The 23543-nt window shown below is 34.3% G+C and overlaps 1 protein-coding gene across 1 annotated transcript in view; it reads right to left on the bottom strand.

Moving 5' to 3' along the window:
* Positions 1-1258: 1258 nt before the first annotated feature.
* The window catches only part of UFL1 (UFM1 specific ligase 1), a 44766-nt gene continuing 22481 nt past the window's right edge, over positions 1259-23543 (bottom strand). The window contains exons 8-19 of the mRNA XM_069489137.1: positions 18668-18814; positions 17155-17330; positions 15895-16074; positions 14040-14160; positions 11629-11751; positions 8533-8650; positions 7051-7214; positions 6843-6973; positions 5149-5229; positions 4637-4722; positions 3926-4106; positions 1259-3263 (exon numbers count right to left, since the gene is read on the bottom strand). Of these exons, the coding sequence (XP_069345238.1) occupies positions 3045-3263; positions 3926-4106; positions 4637-4722; positions 5149-5229; positions 6843-6973; positions 7051-7214; positions 8533-8650; positions 11629-11751; positions 14040-14160; positions 15895-16074; positions 17155-17330; positions 18668-18814 (1727 nt within the window). The 3' untranslated portion in view covers positions 1259-3044. The remainder of the gene's footprint in view (positions 3264-3925; positions 4107-4636; positions 4723-5148; positions 5230-6842; positions 6974-7050; positions 7215-8532; positions 8651-11628; positions 11752-14039; positions 14161-15894; positions 16075-17154; positions 17331-18667; positions 18815-23543) is intronic.

The following is a 23543-nucleotide window of genomic DNA, read 5'->3' as shown; positions in this document are numbered from 1 at the left end:
ACTCCCACAAGTTACTTCTTTATTTTTTTTATTTTTTATTTATTTATTTTATTTGTTTTTGTTTTTGTTTTTTCATCTTATTGTTATGGGGGATACAGAATTGCAGGTTACATACGTTGCCCATGTACCTTTCCCCCCAAGTCAGAGCTCCAGGCGTGTCTGTTCCCCAGATAGTGCGCGTTGCACCCATCATGTAGGTATGTATCCCTCCCTTCCCCACCCCCCCTTCCCGAGTAAGCACCTTCTTGATAGAAAAAAAAATCCCATTTGGCCCTGGGTCAAGAGGCATTTCTGAGGAACGAAGAAACTGTTCCTTCTCAATCTATAGGCTGTACTATACTCCAGATCACTGCGGCACCTTGACCTCATCCTTGGTGCTTTTTTTCTGACTAAAACATATTCTCTAAAAAGTTCAGGATGGCTCTACATTCAGGTTAAGCAACTGCTACATTCATTGTTCTTAGCATTAAGGTCTTTTCTCAAAATATACTGTGATTTGATATTATGCCACTCTTCTCTGGATCTTTCTGATGGCTAGAAGTGAGTTTTCTTTGACTTTTTAAAAACATAAGAGTCTGGGCCGGGCGTGGTGGCTCACGCCTGTAATCCTAGCACTCTGGGAGGCCGAGGTGGGCGGATCGTTTGAGCTCAGGAGTTCGAGACCAGCCTGAGCAAGAGCGAGACCCCATCTCTACTAAAAATAGAAAGAAATTATATGGACAGCTAAAAATATATATAGAAAAAATTAGCCGGGCATGGTGGCGCATGCCTGTAGTCCCAGCTACTCGGGAGGCTGAGACAGGAGGATCGCTTGAGCTCAGGAGTTTGAGGTTGCTGTGAGCTAGGCTGACGCCACGGCACTCACTCTAGCCTGGGCAACAGAGTGAGACTCTGTCTCAAAAAAAAAAAAAAAAAAACATAAGAGTCTGGAGATGGAACACCTGAACATGAATACCTGAGTACGTTTTCCAATTATCTCTATTGTAACTGCAACAATAGGAATTAACAGATACAAAAATATAGCTACACGTTTGCTGGAATCTAGCTAATTGGGAAATTACTAAGATGAAATGGTTCATAAATGGCAAACTTTCAAGGAATGAAAGACACTGAGAACTATTTTTGTGTAAAAAAAATACTTTAATAATGTTCAGAATAAGAATTCAAATATAAATACATTACATATAACATACACAACAATTAATTTTAGCATTAATTAAAATAATGGAAGTTTCAAAGTAGCATAAAATCTGATACATAACTTTATTTTAAATAACATTTTTAACCCCGCTGATTAAGATTACAGTAAACATTTAACAATTTTTATTTTATTAATGAAATTAGACCTTTACATACAAAATCAGCTATGTAATTTTATTAACAAAAACAATAAAAACTCTATTTACTGTGGAAAAATCAGAATTGTTTTGGTAAATGAAAAAAACATGCAAACAAAGACAATGGTTTTCTTTTTTTTGCTCCATTGTCTCTTCTATTTATTTTCTATGATCTAGTTTGACACAAACATGGGTTACTTTGGTAACTGCTGAAACGTAAGTGATAAGGTTCTTAAAGATTTAATAAAAAATATTAATAGATTGGGTGTTCAAAATTTTGGAAGCTGAATAAACAAGTAAAACTAAATTGGAATTTGTGATCATAGAAGATTTGTCATTTTTCTTCCTTTGCTCATATGAAAATATATAATAGAAAATTACCCATGGGAAAACATTTTTAAATTTAATGTTCTATTCCTCTCAACTTTAATAATAATGCTTAGTCAGTAATTATATTAATTATCTTCACTTAGGATTAATATTTTGCCTAGAATGGAGTAGAGGTAGACTGATTTTTGTATTCAAACATTTCAAAATATAAAGTTTTAAATGCCATGTAAGGAATTATATAAAATAGTATTTTTTAAATATTTGAGATTTCAATTACTATTATATTCAAAATAATTAAATGCCTTTTTGATAAATAATAAACTGTTGCTTGAAATTCATTTGGTTGAAATGATTACCCCAAGGAACTATTTTAGTCATTTTTAACTGATCTTTAGAAAACAAAAATACCTTATTTTTTTTATAAGGGCTTCCATTTATAGAAAAAAGTTTCCAATTATTTAAATGTACTTATAGACCCTTCTACTGGAAAAAGCAGCCTATTTGTCACATTGGTATTTATAGTATTAGATGATAGAGCAATTACTGAAATAAAGAAATGAAATTTAGAAATGCAAACTGGGTCAAAGAAAAATCTTTGTATTAAATTTTTATTTATTCCAATGTTAACTGTGACTTATACATACTAGCAATAAATTGCATGTTTTCTCTCACTCTTTTTAATGGCTTGTTTTGGAACAGAGCACAGCAATGCATGGGCTCCTCTAGTCTTCTTGTGCTCCTGTAAAGGAAGTCCTGTAGCCCCAACCACATAAAAGTTTATTCTGCCAGAAATAAGAGCAAGGGCTTAATAATAAAAAATATGTATATTATGAAAATTTCTGTATTTTAGTTTTGACACATTCTCTATTTTAAAATAAAACACGTGACTTATTTTCATTTCTGACACCAGAGGTGTTTCTTTCTTTTTTAAAAACATGACCACATTTCAAATTTCTGCTTAAATGTGTATAAATACAATGTCACTTGAAATCTAATAGCAAAACAAATGAGTTCTTTCCTAGAGATGAAAGATATCAGAAAATTTATTTTTCATTCAGCATCTGGAAAGAATATAAACCTGAAATGTATAATTTTTATAATTACATGAAAATAATATTTATGTGAAAAATTTCACATAGAATTTATGTGAAAATAATGTGAAAAAGAAAATTTCCATGAAGAACCCAATTTACAAAAATTCTCATCTTTATAAAATTTACATTTAATACAACACTACCATTTTAACTGAATTGTGTGTGTAGGAGAGGGTTTTAGCAGGGAGTGGGGAACTGTGACGTGACTATTTTTTTTTTGTGACCATTCACCTATAACTTTTGGGGAAAGTGCTTATGATATGACAAATGTAAATTAAGATCATTACTCTTCTGTCACAGATGATTTCCTGGATTTGAGAACGAGGTCTTTAATGGATGAAGAAAGTTCTTGAAGCTCTTTACGAGTAGTATTGGTGACATTTTCTTGTTCTTTGTCTAATTCATCACTCAAGGAATCACCTCCCTGCCCAGTCTTCTTATTTTGACTGACTAACTGCTTTACAACCAAACCTTGATACTTTACCAAAAGAGCATGCTGATCCTGTGAAAAGGGAAAGGAAAGTTAACAACATAATTTAATTTTCTGTGGAACAGATAGAGTATATTCAACTAGTACATATTGAAGGTTCTCATCTTTATACAACACTGGTCATGTAAGTAGAAAGCCAAATTCAGCAGGGTCCCTGCTCTTGAGGAGTTTACAGTTTAGGGGAAATAAAATATGGATGCAGATCACTTTACTATAAGTTGACTTTGCTGGGTTATACCATGTATATACATACATAGACACACATACATATATATTCAAAATGATAGGGAAGTTCAAAGAAGCCAAATTACTTTTAGCTGAGGAGGTTTTCAAAAGAAGTTATACAGGATAAGACTTTTGAGCTGGTCCCTGAAGGACAAGTTAAACCTAGAGAAGTCGAAATGTCAGATTTGACATTCTTGTATCTCTTCTGAAAGTTTAATTTCCAAATTCAGAATATTCTGTACTATGGATCTTATAGGATCCTGAAAGATTCTTGAGCTATGCTGAATTTTTAAAATCAACCCCCTGATTCACTGTTCACATTCTTGGGAGTGGACAAATGATGTTAAAATGTTTTGTGCCTGAGTATTGACAATGATTCATATCTATTCACTCAAAATATTCAGAAACTAAAATCTTGAAAAGTTTCAAGTGCATTCAAAATGTAATACCTCTGGTATTTTAGTATTAAGAAAAGCAATGATCTGCGGGACACATCTTCCAGGTGCATGGAGCATGCTGTGGGTTGTGAACTGAAACAACAGCACTGATGTGAGGTGCAGAATAAGAGCAGGGTCTTCTGTGACTTTTAGCTGTTCAGCTAGTGCTTGTCGATGTTGAAACAGTATCTGCCTAAACAAAAATAAAATCACACAAATGCATTAACATAATTTAACAAGTTCTCGCCCATTTCAGTCCATTCGTCTGTATTCATTTTTAGCTTCTCTAGTTTAAATTATCTAATTCCATGAGCAAGATAACTTTTAAATATGGGATATATACACAGACAGCCCTAAATGGCATGGATAGACTAGCATCTAGAAAATTAATGAAAAAGCTAAATAGCAGGGATACTCAAAGTATGCTTTTTGTTTTGAGTTGTTGGAGATCAAACAAAAGTACACTGATTTGGATGAGGTTTCCTATAAGGAAGGTCCCAAAGCTAATAGAAAGTTCCTGGGTTTGATTAACTATGGGATAAGGAACTCTGCTACCTTATCAAAAGGGTCAGAGAGGAATATCTAACTATATAAAGACGTTGAATATGCTTGAGATCTACAGCCATTTAGATACAGTTCTCTATGTAGGAGTCAAATTCAAATTTCAGATATGGAAAGTCCCACATTTAAGAATATTAATAATATAGATTAATTTAATGTTACCTTTCCCTTTTTTTGTCTCCCCTTTTCACCATAATATCACAAGCTTCTGCTGCAGAATCCAGACAAGAAAGAAAATCTTCTACGCTCTGAAAAGGTATTTAACACCATAATTTACTTTTATATACAGATGCCTAAAGAAATATAGCCATTTGTCTACGGTCATACCACCCTGAAGGTATCCGATCTCGTCTGATCTCGGAAGACAATCAGGGTCAGCTCTGGTTAGCACTTGAATGGGAGAAATATGGCCATTTAATACTGTTTTGTAATTTACACACACAATACAATTTTTAAAAGGGTCTCTTTGTCATTAAACTAGAAATTGTGCTTTAGGACTAAAAAGGGTAAAATGCCCCCAGCATGGTTCCCCTTTTTACCACCTAAAGAGGTAACTGAGAGCAATACACTAGTTTAAGATTGGGTTTATGATTATTCTGATAAAAATATACTCAAAGATCTTTATAACACAAACTTATAGCCCTGATATCTAAATAGAATCAAACTTTACTTACTTTTTCATTCAGAGAGTTATGGAGTTTTGTGAGAGCTACTTTGGTTTCTTCTGACAGTTTACTTAAAATTTTTTTTCTTACCTGTAGGGGAAAATAAAAATTCTTTCAGCATTGTGGTTTTGACATACAGTGGATCAAGTGGGGAAAAAAAAGTATATTTATTATTATAACAAATTGCTGAGTGAATTTTAGATTTTAAACTAGGGATAAAAATATGGTAAAAACACAGAGCTAGTCAAACACCAGTCAGCCAAAGAGGCTAGGTAGATACAGCCTTACTCCTCCCACCTGCTCCAGCAATATAAGAGGAAGACTAGAAAGAGAGAGTCTCTGACTTTGTGTGAAGTAGATTATTTAGGGTAAGAGTTTATTCTCTCTTTTCCACTAAAGGAGGAAGAGTGTTTTTCCCTCCCCAGTGCCAGCTGTGAAGGCCCCACTCATAACAACTAGGAATGCCTATAAGATGGGGGACTGCAATCTTGTTTCATGGCTGGATACTTGTTATGCTGTTTGGTGTGAAGAACCTTTTCAAACACCTCTCTCCAAATATATGTGTCCAGTGAAGGTTGGTGGCATTCTTGACCATAGTCTTTTAGTTTCTTCCAGTGTAAAATTTAGGAAGGAGGTTTGCTGGAATGAGTAGACAGCAGGTTCTGAAGGGCACAGCCTATCTGGGAAGACAGGGACCACTTACTGCCTCTCTGCCCCCACCCCACCCCAATCCTTCTGTGTCCCTTGAAGGGCATAGAACAAGACCTCCTCTATTTCCCGCAGCCAAGACTGGTACAAGAACAGAAGACATGGAACTATGTAGACAGATGGGTATTTACTGCCAAGCTGAAGAAGGGATAGGCCAGGGGCCAGGATCTTGCTGGGGTAGGAAGAAGAAATAATAAACCTCTGTTTGGGTTTTTTTTCTTACAATGAGAGGAAGTCACATAAAACTAAACAACATTCCAAGAAAACAACCTATGTTACCCATGTGGCAATGACCACCATGACCAGAAGCCACATCAGACTGATTTGGTTTGACCTAGATCAAAGTAGTGATATGTAGTCAGTCACATGAACACACTTTTACCTCCCTCTTTTTTCCTAAATCTCTAATCTTAAGTGGACCTAGAAGGACAACGAGGAGGAGGAGAAGAGAATGGGGAGGAGGGAGAGGAGTTGTCATCATCATTACCTTAGGGACAGACCACACCTTTCCTCCTCTAGGCAACTGGGAGCCACTGCTCTACCTTATATGGCAAGAAGGGAAGAGACAAGCTTTTGAATTTAGTTTGAGATTAGAATTTTTAAAAAGTGAACTGCAATTAGTCTAAATATTGAAATGAGATGATGTCATTAAATGAAAACTGACTGCAAAAGTTATGAAAACTGGCCAGAAAGTTAAGGGACTTACAAATCATCAGGAAAAAGGGATGTGATATAATAATTAGAAAAAAAAAAACTTTGTTTATTCTAAAGTAATTAAGCATTGTCACTTTTAATAGACTGGTTTTATTACCAATCCAACTAGCAACTGCATATACATTATACTAAACTTGAATGAAAAATCTTTTTTTCCCCTAACAACTCTCATTTTATTGTATTTTATTTTCTTTTTTAAACTATTTCAAATAAAAGAAAATAAAATGTACTCAGATTCAAAACAAAACACTTCAAGAGTAGCAAGCAAATCACTAACATACTTCACTTGTAATGGCTGCAGGATCATCCACTGCCATCATTAAATCCGAAGCTAAGAAGTTGAAAATGAGGTTAGTGATATCAGTACACACTGTCTTCAGCAAGTGCTTGGTGAGAGCAGCCTGTGTATCATCTGGAAAACAAAGGTGCTTATTAGAAATACCTTCTCCCTTAACTTTTAAGAATCAATAAAAAAAGTAGTAATTATACCTGCAAAAAACTTCATCCCTCTTTCAAATAATCTAATATTACTGTAGAGGTTTGAAACCTCTTCTTGCAAGTCCTTGATTGTGCGTTTTCTGCCAGTTCCAGAAGCAGAAGTTGAAGACATGAATACTGAACGGACCACCTCGAGGTAAGTTTTATTAAGAGGTCTGTGGACAAGACAAATATATTTAGATTATTAGCATGTACTGAGGATTTATGTAGATAAGAAATTTTACTTCTATGGAAATCAGGCTTAAAAAAGATCTGTTTTTCAAACTAAATTAATTTGGAGAATAATTAACTAAGAATTTGTCCCTCAATGCCAGGAATGATAATTTAAGTGGATTATTTTTTCAGTTTTAAAGTACTCAAGGTTTTGCACTACAGACAACAATAACAAACACTCCACAAATCTACATAGCTTTATAAAGTTAATCTGGAGAACAGTAGACTCTAAACCTGTTGTCCATCCACAGGAATTAAAACTTAAATTCTCAATTTCTAAAGTACTAAAAGGTAATGCATTCAAAAAAAACTTTTTTATGCTCAAGTTAAAATAGATTATTTAAAAAAGCAATGGTAAATGATTACTAGTAACCATTTTTTTTACAGGTGAAAAACATGGTTCTGTAATATATTTACAAAAAATTTACTTACATTGTTAAAAATTCTCACTACAAAAGGTGCACTTTGATTTTATCAAAGTTAGATGCGCTGAATTCCTGGATTATATTTATGGAAGCTTACATATTGGGACTAACTTAAGGGATGGCTAGGTTAGTTAGTAACGGTCAAGTTATACACACTTTCCTTTATTTTCGTATAAAAATAAGTTTAGCCTGGCTTGGCTGGGTGCTGTGGCTCCACGCCTATAATCCTAGCAATATGGGAGGCCAAGGCAAGTAGGATAGCTTGAGACCAGCCTGAGCAACAGCGAGACTCTGTCTCTACCAAAAAAAAAAAAAAAAAAGAAAAAAAAAGAAAAAAAATTGAGCCTGGTTCATTCATAAGGTAGTAGTGTCTAAATTTATTCTTTTTGAGGTCAGTTTGTTACTTTATTTTCTTCCGATAAGTACACACTGTTTACTTTCTGTCAAATCAAAATAGAAAATGAAAGCTTCTTTTTTTTGGATGTTATTTTTCATGCTATGAAAGAGACCAGCCAGTGATTAACACTGGTTAATTTTCTCCTCAATGCAGTGTTTTTCTCCTCAGCTGAGACTTAAAACTGTAAGATCAGTGTATGAGGACACTTTCAAGTTCTTGCCTTGTATTTTCCATACCACCCTCCCCAAAGCACTTAACAGATATTTGTTGAATTAAACTGCCTCTACAGGCAAATAAAATCTGAATTTGGTGGCTAAATTAAATTCTAAGCTTTGAAAAGAAAACACCTAAAATAAATATTTTTCTATGATCTTGGTAAAAATTTTATATGATAACCCATTGAATTTCTATCATAAAACAAAAAAGTCTTATACTTGCTTTATTAAGTATTCAGCAAGTTCAGAAATAAACTCTTCAGGGGCATCTTGTATGTGTTTTCTTAAAAAATCTTCAATCTCATCCTGGAACATAAAAGTGATCTCTGGCTTCTTCTTTCCTATAGCAGACATGAATAATGGAAAAAAAAACCACAACAACAAACAAGCAATCAAATAGCAAATAAGGTGTCATTAACATACTTAACATGATAGCAATTCATTCACTGCCTACCATTGAGACTCTGATATTAATTTCTATATCAATAAAATTATTAATGTCAAATAGCAATAACTAATGAAAACACTTTTAAAATTAGGATATACAGGGAAATTTCCTTTAAGTGATCATTTGCTAACTTAATTTATAAATAACTATTTTCTGTAAGTTAATCAGAAAACAATAAAGATGATTTCCCCCCTTATCAAAGTTGGATGATACAAACAGCTATATGTTAAAACAATCAAGTAGATCAAAAAAATCCTTTAGGGAAGGATAATTTCTCTTTGTTGAACAATGGCTACTGGGCAGTAAGATCTTTGGAAAGTCTTTATAATCCTGTGAACCACAATTCAGTAGAGCTGTTTAAAATTTTCTTTTTGGAAAGACATAGATGCAAAAATATGTCATAACTTTATACCTATAATTTATTTCTGCTCTTACAAAAATAACTCTATATTGAGTAAAATTTGTATGCAGCTACTGTAATGGAAATAATTGTTAACTGTGGAAATGTCATGTCTACCCACTTACTTGGAAAAGTATGGGTTGTAGACAAAGAAAGCTAACAATATTTCCATTCCAAATTGTAAAGGTATAAAAATGATTATCTCTACCTAAATTAGGTTATTGATTCTACAAGCAAAACTTTAGAAATAAAAATAAAATAGCTCAAAAAATCAATTTTCACTATGAATGAAGATCTAAGTTGTTGAAATCACAAATTTAGAGTAGACAGCCAAGTACTATTCTTCTTCTCTGAGATCTGCTGTCCTTTCCTGATGTTCACACTAAATGGTCTGTGATTTCCCTGTTTCCTTCCTGCATGCATTTTACAAGTCATTAAATTATATTTCCCTCTAGTAATCTTTCATACTGAGTATGGTTCTACATTTTAGCTGAGAACCTAATTTCATCCTCCACTTCAGAGATTATAACACGACCCTTTTTCAAAAACACTGAAATTACATTTTTTTAGGTAGAATGGTTTTACTACTTTTATAGTTCCTCTCAATAATCTACGCACAAAAGGAATATCACACGCCTCATTTAACAATTATTTAAGATTACAGAAATTAAAAAAGTATTTTTTTTTTAAAGGCCTCTTTACCTCCATCTGTAGTACATCTGGGAAATAGGGAAATTCACTTACCAGTGAAAAATTTAAATCCACATAGATAGTCTTAATACTATCAAATATTTAAAATAAGAGTAGAGCTAGTAGTTTCTACAAAGATACCTTTCCTTTAATGAACATTGTTTTACACACATCAAGGACAGTAGCTATTTCTAAGCTATCTTAGAACACTTTAAAGATAGATCTTAAGCAACTGTGCTATTACAAACAGTAAGCAGCACATTAATAGCTAGGGCCATGTCACTTGATATTTGCATCTTCCAGCTGTAGCCAATATGTAATGAACTCCATGAAACAGGGGAAATATAAATCTCAAATTATTATCATTTGAAGTTTGTTTTTCTATTTTCTTTTTGCTGGGGATAAGGATGAGCACAATATCATGGTTTTATTAACTTTTTTTAAACAGAAAAATTAAAAAATCATAGTCTTATTTAGAAAAATAAAATAAGATGTCTCTTGCAGACTTAACCTTGCCAACCACTAACAAGTCTAAGAAAAGAAAGATACATATAATTAATTCTCCCCCTTAGATATACATAACTGAATAGTTAAGATATTATTACAAAAATTAAACATGCATAAAATTAATGTTTCCCACTTAAATTTGCAGAGGCCTACCTTTCACACATTTGCTAATACTTGTTTTGCATGGCAGTGGAAGATCATAAAAATGACCATCCAAGCTGAAACTCTGCAAAGTGTTCTTAATAATCAATAGGATGAATCACAACTATTTTGTGGCCTTTTAAAAACTTTTGTGAAAACATTGGTATAGAGAAATGAAAAATAAAATATTTATAATTCCGTACAGTGTACTGTAATATATTAGAAACATGGAGAATAAAAGTTTTTTATTTCTTTGTACAAAAACTTAATCGATAATTGTTTGAACAGTGCTTGCTTTCTTATTATTATATAACTTGCAGTGTGGAGCAAGTATCTTTACTATGCCTTACAAATTGTCATACCACTTTCTAACTCTGGATCAGCTTCCAACATTTTATTCTTTGCCCTTTCAATGTCTTGGAATATCTCCAAGAGTTCCTTTAATGTGAAGTTTTTTTGCCAACTTCACATCCTTTAAGATGTTTTCATCCTTTTTGTCACAGCTACTTTTCTCATTTATGTCAATAAGTGTGCCTTTACGAAGTCCTTCTGTGAGCTAGAGTCTCTTGAACAATGGCAGTGTCAACATTCCCACAGTCAGCCATTCCTTCTATAACTCCATTTATGCTTGATTCCAATTTTATTTCCAGTGTTATCACTTTTCATTTCTTTGCTGCACTTTTATTTTTGTTGGCCAATTCCCCTTTTGACTATTCATTTTTGTAAAATGTCACTGGGTTTACCACTGGGAGACAATGAGGCAACACAGCTACATGCTTTGTTATTTGTGAACAAAGAGTAACAGATGTACAGTGATCAATCACTGGCAAACTAGAAAATAAGTGACATAATTGTCATGGATCATGATATTCATCTGTTATTTATATACTGATTTGTAGACTGAAGAACTGGCAGTAAAGTCTGCACTTCATGCAATTATTCAATTAATATACCAAGGTATCTTGGTAACTGATATTTAAACTGTGTTGTTGGTAGACTGATGCCATTTAACTAAACTGTGGTAACTGAAATTTGTGCAAAACACGGACTTCCTGTGCCTAATTACATACATCTTAAAAAAATGTTTAAAAAACCATGCATAGACAAAAGAAAAGTAAAATAAAGTCACATACCGGCATGAGATAACTGAGATTCATCATCACTATCATCATCTTTTCTTCCTTTCTTCTTGACTTTTTTAATCTTGTACTCTCTGGCATTGCCCCCACCTCCTCCCCTCACACTTCCACTGCCCTCTGGTGGGAAAACAACATTAGTTAGTATTAGTTAGTATTATCTAACTAAATCACTATTTTTAGAAATGATGACACTAATTGTCATATTTAACTGTACAGCAGAAAAAGGCAAAATAAAGAAACTTTTAGACTCTTTTTAAACTTGGAGTTTCCTTATTGAAATAAAAGCCTAGTAAATCCAATCAATAAAAAAAAATCAATAAAGAATAAAATAGGGAATCTCTTGAATTTAAGCAACCTATTTTGATGGCCTCCCTGCTCTAAATGCAGTCTCTTCCTCCTTCTCTAATGTCACCACTTTTCTGTAGCTCTGAATCTTTTCTTGGCCAAACCCATTCCTTTATCTCTTCTACCTTCCTCAGAAGAAATGTGCCCTCATTTACGCATCTCTGTTACCACAGCCTCACCAATAACCCTCTATTATAATACTTCACAAATTTAATTATACTTGGTTTTGCCTTCTTGGTTGAAAGATTATCCATGTTTAGAGGAGAAATCTTGACTCACCCACCACCCAATCAGATTACAGACATCTTGAGAGCAAGGAGCATATCTCAATAATGTTTGTATTTCAGGGGTTATTGCAATGCTTGAAATTTAACAGGGGCTCAATAAATGTTGATCATGAACATTAAATTGGCTAAGTAAAAAAAAGCCATTATCAATCAACTATTGGCTAAATATAGACTAAAAAATACAAATTATGAACAAACTCAAATTGTAAATAAAAGTAAAAAATATTGAGGTATTTAAAATATTTATTCTACAAAATAGAACACTTACTTACAATAGGTGAAAAATATTGCAACTGAAAAATACTGAAAACACTGGAAAATATTGCAACTATATTTCTTCATAAAAGACTTTTCCAATAAAGTGGTTTATATAAACTAAAGATATTTTTTTAAATTCTAAGTATGACCCTTAGATTTCATTATATCCTAGAATTAAAGCTTCTGATAATTTCTTTTTCTCTTGCTTTTACAATGGAAAAATACTATTTTCAAAAGCACAAGTCTAAAGTGAATGTATTTTATACAATTTGGTAGTAAGTTTCTTATAGGGAGGACATTCATGCTTGATATGATCCACACACTGTAATTAAACTATTTCAATAAAATAGCAGTATCACTGAGAACAAAATATCAGATGATCTTTAACTTTTAACAAGAAATAAAATAGACTAGTTATACTGACATAAGAAACCAATTGATTAAGGCAAATTTATAATTATAGCTTCATATAATGTGATAAAATATGCATGGCTTGTGAATATTACTCTGACTTATTGGAGTAATTTACTATGGTTTTCCTAGAAGAATAGAAAAAAGTTTCAAAATACAATTGATAGATTTTGCAGACAAAGATCTTGGAAGAGGAAAGAAATTATCTTAAAGAAATAAAAGTAAATTCCCATAGCAAAAATTAAGTTTTTATATATATGTTCAATGTAGCTATATTTATTAATGAAAAATGGTGACTATATTAAATTTCTTTAACCCTGATAAAGCACTGATAACATTATTCCTACTATAAAAAGTATGGAATATAGATGCTACTTTTCCAGTGCAAGTTATGAATATACCAGTGATATCTAGAATAATTTCCAGTGATTAAAAGAAATTAAAAAATAATATTTTATTGGGAAATTCATTCACTAAATATATATAGAGCACCTAAAATATAACAAAAGTAGTGTTCTGGGTATGTACTAGAAGTACAACAATAAACGAGATAGACGAGGTTCTTCTACAATAAAATACATTATAGTAATAAAGTAATGCAACAAAAAAACTGGCAAGATAAGGTGATAGAGACTGTGGTTACTATTCCGAGGGGTTATGGAAATCTCTCTAAGGAAGTGACATTTGAAGGTGAGCTCTGAATGAAAAGAAGGAACCAGTTATTTGATGTTCAAGAGAGGACATTCCAGGTAGAGAGAATAGTGTGTGCAAAAGCTCCGAGGTAAACACGAACTTGGTAAATTTGATAATCTACTAATAATAAAAAGGCTACTGGGCTGGGGAAAACAGGAGATGAGCATGATCATGAAACATCATGAAATCAAAGTTAGTTTTCACAAAAGAAAACATAGAATAATTACCAATATTTCCATTTTCATAATTAAAATTTAATTCATTAGCAAAAGATTTGGTTAATACTAGTGATTAAAATTAAAGATGAATCAACTAAAAGACCTTTCAATGGGCCTAATAAATGTAACAAATACAAAGTTCACTACAACAAATACAAAACTCATCTTTAAACATTTTTTGTTAATTTGTTACCTGTTGCTTTCCTTCTTCGCTCATCTTTTTTATCCTTTTTACTTGTACTAATGCTTTCTAAAATGGAGACTTGTTTCAGATCTTCTTCAGTGACTAAATGCACAGGATTATTTTTCATTTCCTGAAATAAAACATGCTTTTTCTGTTAGGAAAAATATACAGCATTTCAAAAAGCATAAAATAAAAGTGGTTTATATACTAATTATTCTTGTTTGGTTTGATTGTTAAGGACTATAGAGCTTTGCCTCAGAGCAGCCACTCTAAGGAAGTTTTTCCTTGCCAAAAATCAGTCTTTCTCCTTGCTGTTCGTGGCTTTTCTCTAGGTAATGAGAAATTGTATCTGGTCACTAAACAACTTATCACACAGCATCAGATGCAATCCTCTTCAGCTGTTATTGACCAGTTTTACCACTGCTGAATAGATGTCCCATGTTTCCCTTTTTGAGATTCCCAAGTGCAATGCCACCTGGATACTTGAGGTTACTGGAAAGATAAAGAACCCTCCATCCCCCACCCAAATGACCATATGTAAGTTGCATACTTAGTCATATATACAATTTTTTTCCCGGGCCCATTCTTGATGATCTTTGTTTTTTAACAGTTTATGTTAACAACAATGAACTACTTCTATGTTCAGTTATAGGTTCTTTCTCATGGGAAAGGGTCCTGCTATCTCTAGTGATAAAAGTACATTTTCATGGTAAAAGTGCTATTGTTTCTTTTTTGATTTTCTGAAGAAAAATGCTTAGAATGTTGATAGTTCAAGTAATAGAATCATCTTTTTCTGAACTTATTTTTGCAGTTAGAAGGTTAGAGCCCAAGGAAAAAAGACAAGTAATGACTATGTTAAATTTTACTTTAGCAAAAGACCACAAATACAAATAGTAGTCATTTAGTAACCAGTAGTTAACATGTACCAGACATTTTATACATATCCCTTATTTATCATCTTTTCCAGAGTAGATATCATCATCCTTTCTTTGAAGATAAGGAAACTGGAGGTTTGTTTGTCTAAAGTCACACAGAGAGTAAGCAAGTTTAAACTCAGGTTTACTGGTATCAAATCTATATACTTTTTAATCTCCTCTGCTGCTTATCAGGCTAAATGCAGAAAATTATCTCATTTTTAGACTATCAAAGAGCTTAAAAGGAGTATAGCTAAATACAAATTATTTACATATTTAATAAGCTCTCATGTATTTGTTAATAGTTTAAGAAAAACAGACTTGTTTTACCTATTTGAGAGCAGGCTTTATAAGGAGATGGTACTGCTAACTAGAAACATGAACAGAATAGTTGTTAAAGACCTAGCTTCACCTCTATTTCAAAATACTTTGAGAGCAGTTGCTCTGAGGAACTAATCAATTGTGAGGGGTAACAAAATTTCCTTTCTCAGTAAGTTAATCATGTTTGTGTACCCCAAAAAGGTAAAATTGGTGAGGCTCTGCTAGATTTAGTAAATATATTGTATACTGATTGAAAAATAAACTGTGTATTTATTCATATCATATATTTATTCCTAATATACATTCATACAAATGATGTTTGTGTACATTCTAATGTTTTACAGTTGGACCAATATCCTCAGGCAACTTGACTGTGAAATGTATGATTTCATTTATGTGATTTCAATTTATGAAATCAGTTCCCCAAGTTCTAGTTTATATGTTCTGATGGGAATAAGAGAAAAAACAAATCTGGGAGAGGAAATAAAAAGGAATGCTACATTAAAGGAAAATGATATGTGATACAAAGTATTCATTTTTGGGTAGACTGCTTACCCCATTTTCCAAAACACATCAGATGATTCTAATGTGAGAATACTGCATAGCAGATGAAAGGAAATCTGGCATACCTTTTCAGCTTTCTGGTGCATCAGTTCATTGAAGAGTTCTGTACAGTCATTTATAAATTTTTCACTGACTACAACAGTGTCACTAAAGACTACAGCTGAAGCCTGTTTGCTGAACGCTCTCATCACCTGTTGAAGCAATATGGCAGCATCTTCAACCGATAAAGAACTGGGCAGCAGAGGCTAGAATTACAAACAAAGAGAAAATGAAGTATAAATGCAATATAATACAGATAAACCATTTGTTATCTATATATATGCTTTCCCTAAGTGATCTCATTCAGTCCATTGGCTTTTGGAATCATGGAATTATGTTAACTTCCCAAATTGTATTTCTTATTTCATTACCACTCTCAGCTCTGAAATTGTATATCCTTTCCCCACTTGTATGCCTAATAGGCATCTTTAATTCTGCAAGACAACACTGAAACCTACATGCACACTCAGACCCTTTCTCTCACAAACCCTCAAACAATCCACCAGCACGTCCTGATAACCAACTCCAAAATCTATTTTGTCTTGGCTCTTTCTACTCTGAAATTATCTTATTTTCATAAACTCTCTCTCCACAGTGAAAGTGCCCTTCTTGAGTGAAGGAAACTTGTCTGGCTGCCACATCCCCAACAAGTAGAATGGTGCACAGAGAAGGTATTTAATAAAATTTGTAAATGAATTAAAAAACACTTAAATCTGGAATCTTTGGGAACTTGTGTATCCAAAATAGGGAATTTTCTGCTTTATAAAGAGCATTTGAGCCCTGATTAAAAAATAATGGATTGTCTTCTTGTTTATTTTTCTTTACGTACACTTACCTCTGTGGCATAATGAAGGGCAGGTCAGCATTGAACACTGAAGTAAAACACTATCAGTGCCAAAGCAGCTTGTGTTAATACATTAGCAGAGATTAAAGGATAGGGGATAAACAAATGCTACCCGATGCCTGATGCCAGTACAGTTGTAAATACAAGACAGTGAGAATTCTCATCAATTTCTGTATCAGGACTGATATGGGTGTTATATTGTTTGCTTGTTTGAGATTTATAGAATTCTTGATGTTGAACTATCCACATGTAGAAGGTCACTCTGTACTTCAAAAGCCAGAAAGATTTTATGAATAAAATAAAGATTTTTATTATAACAATGACTACTGGAATTTCTATAGCCAACATTGCCTTTATGTAATTGTTTAAATGGCCTTATATTAGTAATATATCAATGGTCACTGGTTTAAAGAAAAGTTGAGAAGAAAGTGATAAAACATACTGCAATATCAACCCATGTTCCAGAGCTGATGGCTTCCTCTACCGATGCTTCCACCTGATCTACAAGTCCTTGACCAACACAAGCTGCTTTCAGAAACAAGAGTTGTGTAGTCTTAAATCTCTTCTTTACGTAGCTTACAGCATCTGGTATTCCAAGTCTGGACAAAGAATCAAATTCTAGAAAGACATCACAAAGTTGGAATAGAATTATCAATCATTCACACCTTTTAGAAATCTTAGAAAAACTTAAGTGCTACCAAAACCTATTTGATTGTGAACACGCTGTATTGTAATATATTTTAGGAATAAAGCATAGGAATGTATCCCAGCCTATTTTCTGGTTATCTTACCTTTCCAAATTTGTATTACTAAAGATATTTATAGAAAAAGTAGTTCAAGTACTTCCTCAATATCAGCTATGTCACTCCCTCTCCAATTGAAGGGCCAAAGGGAAACATGAGGAGTACAGAGTAATATAATCAGAAATGGGGATGAAGGAGAAGGTCATGGTTCAAGAAGCAAAACCTGGAATTTATTTTGATTATAGTTAATTAAAAGAATGAAACTTATTTTTTAAAATGTTTCATCAGACAATATAGAACAAAGTAATTCTCTAATTTAAACTAGAAAAAGATTTAGAGTATAAAACAAAAGTAAGAAATAAAAACTTAAATTTATAGCCAATAAAGTTATTGGAGAGATCTTCCTAACTCCCCTGCCCCTACACCAAATAATCATACTTAAGGAAACTAGTTATGACAAATTTGTAATCCAAGCCTATGGTTCAAGAAATTGAAAAGTGCATCATAAGAAGTCAAGAAAACACAAGCAAAACCCAATGTCCTAGTAAATATTTAAATTATTTAAATACCAATAATTTATAGGATTATTACTAAGTAATCTTTTAATGGTTTAACTTGGATTATAAAATTGCTCAAACTAAGTGAGCTATATATATATATATATACACACTACTATATATAACTGAACTATATAAATATTTGCTAATTGTTTTAATAACTGAATTCAGTCAATCTACTTTATCCAAATGACAGTAGAACATCAGAAACAGAATTAAGAATAATTTTAATGTTTCTGAAGTACTAGATAACTAATAGAAATAAGCACTGTAAAGCTGATAGCAAACAAAAATTTCTAAGATGATGTATCCAAAAAACTGGGCAACTTCATAAAATACAAGATATAATAAATGTAATTACTTTTATAAATTAAAAATACTTGAAGTTTAGTAGTATCACCTTAATATAACTGGAAGATTGTTAAAAATAACAGATTTTGGTCTTTCTACATTAAAATTGTTCAGTAACTATGGAATTAAACTCAGTTCCAGTCCCAAGATGCACTGTGATTACTTTTATACTCAAAGAGAACCTTTATAATCTCCTGATTAACAATAGGAAAGTACACATGGACTCCAGGGTTAGTACAATACTTTTTAAGAATGTGTTTAGTATTAGAAAGAAATTTTAGTTTCAAGAGAAAAAAATAGTTACCTAGGTAGCCATTCTGTCTGAAAAAGGAATCAACCCAAGTGCTCTGTGTCCTGGAGTAGATGTCAGGGACAAACACTGCTTTATCCTGTCTCCCACCAACCACAGTGCCTCGTAAGCGTCCACTATTAACAAGTTCCTCAAGTACAGCTTAAAACAAACCCATACAAATACAAATAAATCAGAGCAGATACAAATCTTAAAGAGTAAAATACTTTATTATTTCATAATTTATCTATTCTTATCCTGTTAAAAACCAATTTAAAGTTTAAATAGCATAAAGGAAGGTATTATATTTTAAATACAACTTTCCTGCCATTTATGAGAATACTCAGGTCGTAAGTTCAGGGAAATTTAGCAACCAGCTGAAGGTGTTGAACTTGTAACTCAAACTAGTTAATATTAACAAATTGAATTTTTTAGTTTGGTAATTTTGGAAAAAAAAATCCAGCATGCCATTATTTATCTCATGATTTGTTTAAAAGTGGATGATAAAACACTTTGAGAATAGATAATATGCAATCAATAGCGTTAACAAGTTCAATTTTCTAATATTTAGAAAAATCAAGACACCTGAACCATATTAGAATCAGTAGTGTGAAATAAAACTATGAACATTTTCATAAGTTACTGCATTTCCACTGTTTAAACTGAAGCAATTTATTTCAACCCTATCTATAAGAGAAGTATAATGCTGTGGTTAAGAGGATGGAGTCTGGAGCCAGACTGCTTAAGTTTAAATCTCAACTGCTACCTACTAGCTAGGAAACACTGGGCAAGTAATTTTCCTTATCCCTTCATTTTCTTACCTGTGAAATGGGGATAATAATAATACCTATCTCACAGGGTTGTTGTATTCAAGTAAAGTGCTTAGAAAAGTAACTGGCGGGAGAAAAAAGATGGCAGAGTGGTGGTGACCTCCTGGATTCGTGCTCCCGGAGAGGAAGGCATGGATCTCGGCCTACCACAACGCTAGAGGTTCGCTCCCCCACAAGAACGGCGATGTGAATCCACGGAGAATCAGCGTGGGACACAGAGAGCAAGAAAAGACTGAGGTGATCAGGAAATAAATCGCGAAAATCTGGAGAGTGCGAGATGGACAATAGAGAGGGGAGCATGGGACGGCTGTATCCACCTCACCAGAGAGTGGGGTGGGTTCAGCCCCACAGGAAAGCGGCTTGTTCCCCCACTGACCTCCACACCCACTCAATTGGGGATCTGCCTGAAGTCGTGCAGAATCACCCTGGGAGACGTGGGGCTCTGCGGAGAGGAGACATTAGCAGGAGGCATTTTGGACCCTGGAGCGCTGTGCGCGGCCTGCGAAAGACCGCAGAGACAGGTGCCTAGCAGACGCCCAACTGTCTCCCTTATGCGGGTGGTGGGGCTGCCTCGGTCCCGGCTCTAGCACACACCAAACTGTCTCCTATACGCGGGCGGCTGGACTCTCTCCTCCTGGCTCCTCCGGCCCCTGCCGGACCCAGAGCATTCAACCCCAGCGCCAGTGATCTGCAGACAGGTGGCTGCCATTGTCGGGGTCCACAGCCTAAACGCTGCGGAGTGATTGGCTCCCTCTCCTAGTCCGTGGACCCCCACTAGGAGCTCCGCCTTTGTGTGAACACTGAGTGCTTCCCCAGTCCCGAGACAGTGGAGCGGGACCTTGCGGACATTGGGGCGGGGCGGACCATCACCCACGGGAGCTGCAGCAGCTGGGCACTGGGCAAACAAGGGCGCCGCCCCCCTCCCCTTAGCCACTGTCTTTTGCGCAGAGAGAGGCGGAAACCACCTTGGGAGAGGAAGAGGAGCAGCTCCCCCCAGCGGAGGTACCAAAATCCTGAACAACACGCGAAGGGCTCCCCCTAGTGACAGAGGAGGCAGCTTACCTGGTGCACACTGCCTGCCTCTATCCAGACTAAAGCTGAAAGAAAGGATCTTAAGGATTCATCCAGATGGGAAGGGCTCAGCTAAAGAACTCTGAGAGTATAAAGAATCAAGCTGAAACCTTGCCCTTAAAGAGGATTACTAGTTCTCCACCAATTGACACAAACCAGATTCAAAATAGCAACATGTCACAGGAAGAATTTCAAACATGGATCATAAATAAGCTGAACATCATGCAAGAAAAAATGGATAACCAACACAAAGAAACCACAAAAAAGATCCAGGACTTGGAAGAAAAATTCACCAAAGAAATTGAAATATTGAAGAAAAATCAAACTGAACTCCTGGAAATGAAGAATTTATTCAGGGAGCTACAAAACACAGTGGAAAATCTCAAGAGCAGGATAGATCAAACAGAAGAAAGAATCTCAGAGATCGAAGATAACACATTCCAACTAAATAAGTCAGACACAGAGACAGAGCAAAGAAACAAGAGAAAAGACCAGAGTCTACAAGAAATGTGGGATTATGTGAAGAAGCCTAACGTGAGAGTTATCGGCATTCCTGAGGGTGAAGAAGATAATAAGCAAGGGTTGGATAAACTATACGAAGATATAACTGAGGAAAATTTCCCAGGCCTTGCCTAGATATAGTCTAGATATACAGGTTCAAGAAGCTCAAAGAACCCCTGGGAGATTCATAGCAAATAGGAAGACACCATGTCATGCAGTTATCAGACTGACCAAAATATCCACTAAAGAGGCCCTTCTTCGAGCTGTAAGGAGAAAGAAACAAGTAACATACAAAGGAAAGTCCATCTGAATCACGCCAGATTTCTCAACTGAAACCTTACAAGCAAGAAGAGATTGGGGCCCCATTCTCACTCTTCTGAAACAGAATAATGTCCAGCCTAGAATACTGTACCCAGCTAAGCTCAGTTTTATATATGAAGGTGAAATTAAGACATTCTCAGATAAACAAAAACTCAGAGAATTCACCAAGACAAGACCAGCTCTCCAAGAAGTACTCAAAACAGAGTTACATGTGGTCCAGCACAAGAAAGACCCATGAATGTAAAACTAATCAAGAGATAAAGATAAAAACCCAGTTATCACAGTGGCTCAAGAGAGAAAACATATCAATGAAATTCAACTCAACATGAGGAACAGCAATCTGTCTCACTTATCAGTTATCTCATTAAATGTGAATGGATTGAATTCCCCACTCAAGAGACACAGACTAGCCCAATGGATAAAAAAATATAAGCCAAGTATCTGCTGTCTTCAGGAAACTCATCTAACCTGCAAGGATGCATTTAGACTGAAAATAAAAGGGTGGAAATCAATATTTCAAGCAAATGGAACCCAAAAGAAAGCTGGTGTGGCAGTTTTAATCTCTGATAACTTAGTTTTTAAATCAACAAAAGTAATGAAAGACAAAGATGGTTACTATATACTGGTGAAGGGTACAATACAACAAGAAGACATAACTATACTTAATATATATGCACCCAACCTAGGTGCACCCAGATTCATAAAGCAAACCCTACTTGACCTGAACCAAATGATAGATAACAACACTTTAGTAGCCGGAGATTTTAACACGCCGCTGACAGTTCAGGACAGATCCTCCAAACAAAAAATAAACAAAGAAATAATGGACTTAAATAGAATGCAAGAACAAATGGGTCTGACTAACATCTACAGGACATTCTACCCAAAAACCACTGAATATACTTTCTTTCATCAGCTCATGGGACATTCTCCAAGATTGACCATATCCTAGGACATAAAGCATGTCTTAAAAAATTTAAAAATATAGAAATTATACCATGCATCTTCTCAGATCACAGTGGAATAAAAGTAACAATGAACCCTAACAGAAATTCTCATTTCTACTCAAAGTCATGGAAGCTAAATAACCTTCTCTTGAACAATCATTTTATAAATGAAGAAATCAAGTCAGAAATCAAAAGATTCTTTGGATTCAACGACAAAGGAGATACAACTTATCAAAATCTGTGGGACACAGCTAAAGCAGTCCTGAGAGGAAAATTTATTTCCATAAATGCCTATACCAAAAAGACAGAAAACTTACAAATAGACAATCTAATGAATAGACTCAAAGAGCTGGAGAAGGAAGAACAGACCGACCCCAAACCCAGCAGAAGGAGAGAAATAATTAAGATTAAATTAGAACTAAATGAAAAGGACAACAATCAAACCATAAGGGAGATTAATAAAACAAAAAGTTGGTTCTTTGAAAAAATAAACAAAATTGACACACCTCTGGCTAGACTAACCAAGAGCAGAAAAGAAAAAACTCTTATAACCTCCATCAGGAACATGAAAGGAGAAATCACAACTGATGCCACAGAGATACATGATATCATCTATGAATTCTACAAAAATCTTTATGCACACAAATTAGAAAACCTAGAGGAAATGGACAAATTCTTAGAAACACGCAGCCTTCCCAGGCTCAACCAGGAAGAAATAGGATTTCTGAATAGACCGATATCTAGATCTGAAATCGAAACAGCAATAAAAAACCTTCCCAAAAAGAAAAGCCCCGGACCAGGTGGGTTCACATCTGAATTTTACCATACCTACAAAGAAGAACTGGTGCCCATCCTACATAAACTATTCTCCAATATCGAGAAGGATGGGATTCTCCCCAACACTTTTTACCAAGCCAACATAATCCTGATACCAAAACCAGGAAAGGATGCAACAAAAACAGAGAACTACAAACCAATTTCTCTTATGAATATAGATGCAAAAATTCTCAATAAAATCCTAGCAAATTGAATCCAAGTGCTTATCAAAAAAATAATCCATCACGACCAAGTGGGCTTCATCCCAGAGATGCAGGGATGGTTTAACATACGCAGATCTATAAATGTAATTCACCACATAAATAGAAGCAAAAATAAAGATCATATGATCCTCTCAACAGATGCAGAAAAAGCATTTGACAAAATTCAACACCCTTTTATGAT

Source organism: Eulemur rufifrons, chromosome 15 (assembly GCF_041146395.1).
Source record: "Eulemur rufifrons isolate Redbay chromosome 15, OSU_ERuf_1, whole genome shotgun sequence".
Classification (NCBI taxonomy): Eukaryota; Metazoa; Chordata; class Mammalia; order Primates; family Lemuridae; genus Eulemur; species Eulemur rufifrons.
Note: the sequence above shows the minus strand (reverse complement) of the source record. Positions and strands in the feature narration are given on the sequence as shown.